The following is a 7,698-nucleotide window of genomic DNA, read 5'->3' as shown; positions in this document are numbered from 1 at the left end:
AGGATCCGAGTTTTCTAAAGACGGCGATCAATAAAGAATAAAAGTAATTATGAATAAAATGTCCGAGATATTCACTGATATTTAACTGAATTATACTCCACTTTTATCAAAAGAAGAGAGAAATCACACTAAACGTGTCCAAACGTGTGACTGTGCTAATATTTAAAGATTTCACGTCATTTTAAGTCAAATTTCACGTCTGGTCATTGACAGTTGAAAATAGATGATGCCATGTATTATTCCATAATAAAATAAATAAAATGTTATTTGAAGTTTAAAAAGCCAGACTTCCGACCGTCCGTCTTTAAATCGTTTCAATCCAAGATTTTTCTTCTTTCGTCTTTCTTCAGACAAAACTTCGTGGAGTAAAACCGACGGGACACGATCGCGACGTCACAGACGCTGCTCGGTTTTTTAAACTCCACCCACCTAGTGGACATAATAAAGTCCTACCGTCCAAATATATGAAACCCTTTATTTTATTCCGTTTCCAGACGCATTTATTTGCTTCTTTCACTTCATTTCCTCTCGTCTCACGCGTCTCTTGAAATTTGCTTTATAGTTGGACCCCCTCGCTCTGTCCTCCCCCCGTCCCCCACCGTCGTCCTCTCGTCTCTTTACCTTCCTCCCACGCTCCGTGTCTCATCAGGAGTGTCATCAGCCTCCACTCGGCTTGATGCCGTTAATATGGCAGCGCTATTGTCTCGCCTCTCTCCTCGCTGCCGTCTCCATTGTTTGCTCTCGCACTCGACAAATTCATCAAAAGGAAAAAAAGTGAGAGGGACGACAAAAAAAAGAGAAGAGAAAATAGCTGGAAATCTCGCACTTTTCACACAATGGACCGCGTCGTTCTGACGGAGCCAGGTCTTTGTCTTTAAAGGGTGTGAGAAGTGTGTGTCCTTGTGTGTCCTTGTGTGTCCTTGTGTGTGTTTATCAGACGGAGAAACACTGACTCGGAGGGCGGAGTTAAAAGAAGACCACACCCTGACGTCCACCCCGTTTCTCCCAGTTTCAGAACTAAACAGTTGCACTTGTGTCCTTCTGCTTGTCATTTATTTGTATTTATAGATTCGTTAAATCTTAAACCGAACCCCGTCATGACTCAGTCTCAGACTCGAGCACCGATGACGTGGAAACCAGGACTCAAGCTTTGGCGACGTTCAAATTCAAAGAATAGACGACTTGAATATTCAGAACTCAGATCTTGACTTGAACGCGAAAATTGGGACTCAACCCAGACTTAATCACTGGGAACTCGAGGCCAAAAATTAGGGACTACAGACTCAGATTGGACTCGGACTTTTGACTCCAACTCAAACATTAGGGACTCTGGACTTACAGTAACTCAGACACCAAAATTGGGGACTTGGGACTGTGGACTGAAAACTTGACAATCACTTTAATAACAAGGAATCCGGGAACAACGCAGGCTTCAGAATCGGGGACTCAGACTTGACTTAGGGATTTGGGACTCAACTGACTAAGACCCAAATAACAGGAACTCGGGACACAACCCAGACTTAAATACTGGGAACTCGAGACTGAAATCAGACCCAAAAATCGGAGGGACTATGGACTCAAATTGGACCCAGACTTTGAATCCAACTCAATCATTAGGGACTCTGGACTCAACTCGGACCCCCAGAATTGGGGACTTGAGATTGTGGACTCCAAATATGACAATGACTTGAATAACAAAGACTCTGGACTATATCCAGATTTGAACACTGGGGACTCCAGAGTCAGATTAGACTCAGAGCAAATCAGGAAGTCTGGGACTCAAACACTGTTGATTCAAGACTCAGTGGACTCAGACCCCAATTCTTATGTTTGGACACCCTTGTGTCTCAGAATCTCAATCGTTGCTTTTGAAGCGTTTACATTTTCAGACCCAACATTAGAAGCAGGTTCCTGTGAGACCATGTGTGTGTGTGTGTGTGTGGTGGTACCTTTGCTCTGTGGAGGGTTCTGGCTGCGATCTCGGAGGATGTTGATCTGGTAAACGGCTCCGTACGGCTCAAACAGCTCCTTCAGCTCCTTCTCTGACCAGGAGCGCGGAATCTGGCCCACAAACATCTTGATGGCGTCCGGGTCCGGTTGGTCCGAATGCTCCAGCGCGCCGTTCATCTTCCCGGCCGTGCCGTTACTGTCGAAGACACCGAGGAGGAAACGTTAGAAGAACTTTCAAAAACCAGCGGACATTTTGAAAACCCATGTTTTTGGTCCTTTGACCAGAAACGATATTTGGAAGAATGGGGGTGGAGCCTCATCCACACCCCTAAATCAGCTGCTTTATTTTACTCTAAAACACCGACATGTTCTAGAACTACCGACTGACACCAGGACATCAAGTGAAAAAACAGACAAAATTCACTCAGTCATATCACGATAAAGTCAACTTTGCCTGGTTTTATATCCTGCCGATATATCAGTCACCATGCGATATCATCACGATATTTCAGTCACAGTATATTATCACAATACAATATTATCACCATATTTTATGTCATGATACAATATTACGATATTTTGCCATGATTGATATTATCGCGATATTTTATGTCGTGATACAATATTACGATATTTTATGTCATGATTGATCTCATCACGATATTTTGTCATGATCGATATTATTAAGATATATTCCACTGACATTATGAACCAAGTGAGAAATAGATGATATATATCTATATCTATTAATTCTCTCAAAGACGCCCCCTGATGGACATTGAAGAGAATCAGTGAAATGTTGTATTTGCAGCGCACTGATTCAGCGTCTCTGCTTCCACTGATGTGAGACATGAGAGGAAAGTGTGCAGAAGCACTTTGATCTGGTTAAATAGGTCATTTCTGTCGCTCCCACAGTAAAACGTCTCAGAAATGAATATGAGTGGAACAGAAAGCCATGAAGAAGCACATTGACAGGGTTGTAAGAGGCTGTGAATGAAAGTGCCGGTGTGTGACGGCTGATGCTCCTCACACATCCACACATCCACACCTGAATGATCTGCACACGTCAATGTTTGTGTGCGTCGTCACGCGTGAGAAACAGTGCGGTTACACCTCATTCAGGCCCTTTAATCGCACACAGATGCTACAGTTCCACATCTGGATCACATGTGTGGAAGAGGTGAACGTGTTTCCACGCCTTGTTTTTTTTGTCACGAAAGAGAAAAATCAGCAGTGGATGCAACGCTTTACAAACATGTTGATATTATTATACGCTGATATAATATGATTTTGTTGTTTGCCAGTGGGTGGCAGCAGAGGTGAGTTTCCATGACGCAACGGCTTTATGTCATGATACGATATTATCAAGATATTTAAGTCACAATATGATATTATCACGATATCTCAGTCATGATACGATATTATCACGATATTTATGTCACAATACGGCATTATCACGATACGATATCGCGATATTTAAGTCATGATACAATATCGCGATATTTCAGTCATAATACGATATCGCGATATTTCAGTCATAATACTATATCGCGATATTTCAGTCATGATACGATATTATCACAATACGAGGCGACAGTATCAAGGCGATATTGCTATACTATATATATATATGTATATGTGTATATATATATATATATATATATATATATATATATATATATATATATATATATATATACATATATATCAAAATATATACCCCCCCACACACACACACTGTGGTCTTGTTTAAAAAAGCAGTTGAATGGAAACAAAGTCTGTTGTTGCATTTTTGTTTCTGTCAACAGGAAACAGTAAGAGCAACATCATCATCGTCAGAGGAAGAGGAGGAGGCAACAAACAACAATATGAAGCTTCAGTTAGCTGACAGCGCTAATACAGCCCATAAAACTCTGAAAAACCAGGGGAGGACGAGGAGGAGGAGGAGGGAAGAGAAAAAGCATGCAGACCTTTGAACGCGGGTCATCCATCTTTTGCAGAAAGAGCCGAGGCGTTCAGCAGAAACGCCCAATTCTTTAAAAGACTTAAAGGACATGTCAAATAAAAATGTCCCAGTCAACGAGCCACAGACACACTAACTGTCCAACTGTCCAACTGAGGATCAGCTGAGCCATAAACTCTGCGGGGGGCGGAAGACGGACAACGAAGAGCTGCTGCCTCATTCACTCGCTGTGGTTTGAGGACATGAACAGAGACAGTGTCAGACGAGCTTCAGCGGTCGCTGAGTTCACACACACACACACACACACACACACACACACAGAGGGAAAAATGTGGACAGACAGTTGGTCATTGTTGGACGTTTTTGTTCGGCCTGTGAACTGAGACTGTCTGTCTGTCTGTCTCTCTCGTCCAGGACACTGTGCACCTTGTTCTCCCGCCTCCATTCACTCAGTCATTCACCTGCTCAGCTGTGAGGACATGCTAACCCGTCATCTCTCTTAGCACTGAGCTCGAGCACTGACAATCAAATCACTTTCACGCCGAGTCACCGTCGCTACAGCAACATCAGCTACATTAGCAACATTAGCTACATTAGCAACATTAGCTACATTGGCAACTCATTAGCTAAATCGTTGGCCCACGACAAACACTGCTGTGCTAACATCTGTTTAGCTTGGATATCATTAAAGGGACAGTTCCGCATGCTTACATACACACACACACAAACACATTAATTGAATTTGTTTCCGACAGCAAAGATCGATATTAATCTATGTGTCTGTCAGGGATGAGGTTAGCCTAGCTTAGCATAAAACACACACACACACACATAAGATCTATTCACGGGGTTACAGTAAAACTACTGAACCGATCTCCATGGTAAAGTGTTCTTACATTAGTAAGTATTAAGTTAGTCCTGGACTTAAACCAGTTCCTCAGAAATTAGGAAACAAACGTTCACATCAGTTCGTGTGACGATGATCATCTCGTTAAATGTCACATGACGCGGCTAAAACAACCACAACAACAAGTTTCCCGCCAAAACCTCAGAGACCGATTCACCAGGACTTAACAATGAGTGAGGCTCCGCCCGCCACGCTACATCCACTCAGTCATTCATTCCACGGCTGAGACGCCGCCGCTTTGGTGAAGCTAACGTCTCTGAACGACAGTGTGGTTGCCATGGATACGTGGCGTTACATTTGGCGCCGGGAAACAATCAGGTAAATGTCAGAGTCGCTAATGAAGCTGCACCGGTGCCCTGACGCTCAGCTAGCTCAGCGCTAACGAGCTACCGCACACACGGCCGCACGCTAATGAGACAAAACACACACACACGCACAAACGAGTCATACGTGTGTGTGTTTTCTGTCTTTCATGTCTCATATTTTTCTGTAACAAACGTCAGAAAATAAAGACTTTAAATAAACAGCGAGAATGAAGTGAAAGTCTGATTTTTCACAGTTGGTGGCTCTTTTACCTCGTTATTCTGGATATTTTGTTAAAAAACCTGTTTTTTTTGTTAAAATATTGATAATTAGCCCTAAATTGAGCTTAAATATGCAAAAGTTGTGTGAATAATCATTTAAATCAGTATGAGAGAAAAACGCTGAAACATGAAAGTGAATTCCATGATTTCATACGATCTTCTAACATTGTGTGGATCAGTGAAACAGAGTTTCCTGAAATGTTAGAATCTATTTTTAGTTGCTGCATTTAAGTTTGTGGCACTTTTACTTCAGAGAGAGCTGACCTGGAATTATCTCTGTGAATGTGTGTGAGCGAGATAGAGGAAAAGTCAGGGGAGAGGAAATTAAGCATCTTAAAGCTGCAAAACCAGAATCCAGGTCAAAATCCAGTCACAGCGCTAACACATGCTACGTTACACTGCTAAAAAATGCTGAGTCACAGCACTAACACATGCTACGTTACACTGCTAAAAAATGCTGCATGACAGTGCTAACACATGCTTCGTTACACTGCTAAAAAATGCTGAGTCACAGCACTAACACATGCTTCGTTACACTGCTAAAAAATGCTGAGTCACAGCACTAACACATGCTACGTTACACTGCTAAAAAATACTGTGCGGACATTAGAACCTGCTATATCACAGCGTCAAAATTTGCTGAGTCACAGCGTTAAAACACACAAGGAGCAGGAGGAGGAGGAGGAAGAGGAGGAAGAGGAGGTAACGTTTAGTTTAAAAACTGTGGTCGACTTCTTTGTAGACGACATCACTCTCTCTGTTACTTTAATGTTTTATTCTATTTTTAGTTGCTGTATTTTAGTTTGTTGCTCTTTGAATTATGTGTGTGTGTGTGTTCGTATGTGTGTATTTGTGTGTGTGTATGTGTGTGTGTGTGAGTGTGTGTGTGTGTGTATGTATGTGTATTTGTGTGTCGTATGTGAGTATTTGTGTGTGTGTGCGTATGTGAGTATTTGTGTGTGTGTGTGTATGTGTATTTGTGTGTGTGTGTGCGTGTGTGTGTGTGTGTATGTGAGTATTTGTGTGTGTATGTGTGTGTGTGTGTGTGTGAGTATGTGAGTATGTGTGTGTGTGTTAGGTATGTGAGTATTTGTGTGTGTGTGTGTGTGTGTGTGCGTGTTAGAGGAAAAGTCAGGGCAGAGGAATTAAAGCGTGTTAAATCCTCAGCAGCAGATTGGTCAAATCCCGGCAGCAGCAGCAAAATTCCATCATAATCTCTTTCACACTTCTTCTTCCTCTCTTCACCCTCCTCCTCCTCCTCCTCCTCCTGCTTCCTGTATCTTGTTGCTATGGGAACAGGAGTGTCGTCCGGGGCAGTGTGTGTGTAGGCGGGCGTCTCACACCCAGCCTTCACTTCCTGCGTCACCTGCCGCTCGCCTCAGTCAAAGCGACTTTAATGAGAAACAGCTTGTTTGTGTTTGTGAGTGCGTGTGCGACGACATGGCGGCCGCTCTGATTGTCTGGCAGCTCGCGCCGCGGCTGCTTCCTGCCAAAAGTCATCATCTGACTTGCCGATGGGGATGACGGCCCATTTGACTAATGCCTCTCTGCAAACCGGGCCAGCGGCGCCGGTCCAAAGAACAGAGGAGAGAGGGAATCAACCACAGCAGGTGAGTCCAGTTCACTTCACCACCGCCAGGTCAGTGACCTCCATGACCTTTGTAAATGTGAGTGAGCTGAAATGATGTCATTGTTTCCACAGACGATCGCGACGGCGTTTAAACCACCTGGAAAAAAGACGAAAAAAAAAACAACTTCTCTCCTTTTTACGTTTTAACCGAGTTAAGCTTAAAAAAATCAAGAAAAGAAACATTTACCTGAGTCAACAACGTCCCCATAACACGTAAACATGCTGAGTCACTGCTTTAAAACATGCTGAGTCACTGCTTTAAAACATGCTGAGTCACTGCGTTAAAACATGCTGAGTCACTGCATTAAAACATGCTGAGTCACTGCGTTAAAACATGCTGAGTCACTGCATTAAAACGATGCATTAAAAAATACACAATGTTTATTTTCAATCTGAGGTCAAACTGTTCGCAGACGACATCACTCTTCACCGTTAAGAGACAATGTTTCCTTCACTCATTCATAAACCACGCAGAGATGCTCAGACGTCGCGTTTTTTTCCTGCTCACGCTCAACAAACGGAACTCTGTGTCTCCATTCTGTTGAGTAACAAACGCACCGCTGTGATTTCACTGTGTTTTCACTGTGTTTTCAATGTGTTTTCAACGTGTTTTCACCGTGATTTCACTGTTTTCACTGTGTTTTCAATGTGTTTTCACCGTGAT

General features: G+C 42.9%; 1 protein-coding gene across 1 annotated transcript; it reads right to left on the bottom strand.

Moving 5' to 3' along the window:
- Positions 1–1,759: 1,759 nt before the first annotated feature.
- Positions 1,760–3,972, bottom strand: LOC122762346 (CUGBP Elav-like family member 2). Its single transcript, XM_044017536.1, has 2 exons — positions 3,921–3,972; positions 1,760–2,146 (listed from the first exon to the last, which is right to left on the bottom strand). The coding sequence occupies exons 1-2, from the start codon at positions 3,935–3,937 to the stop codon at positions 1,825–1,827; spliced, it is 339 nt and encodes a 112-aa protein (XP_043873471.1). The 5' UTR covers positions 3,938–3,972; the 3' UTR covers positions 1,760–1,824.
- Positions 3,973–7,698: the final 3,726 nt, after the last annotated feature.

The sequence above is a fragment of the Solea senegalensis genome, unplaced genomic scaffold (genome assembly GCF_019176455.1).
Source record: "Solea senegalensis isolate Sse05_10M unplaced genomic scaffold, IFAPA_SoseM_1 scf7180000015568, whole genome shotgun sequence".
In the NCBI taxonomy this organism is placed as follows: Eukaryota; Metazoa; Chordata; class Actinopteri; order Pleuronectiformes; family Soleidae; genus Solea; species Solea senegalensis.
The sequence above is the reverse complement of the archived record's forward strand: the minus strand, read 5'-3'. Positions and strand labels throughout refer to the sequence as shown.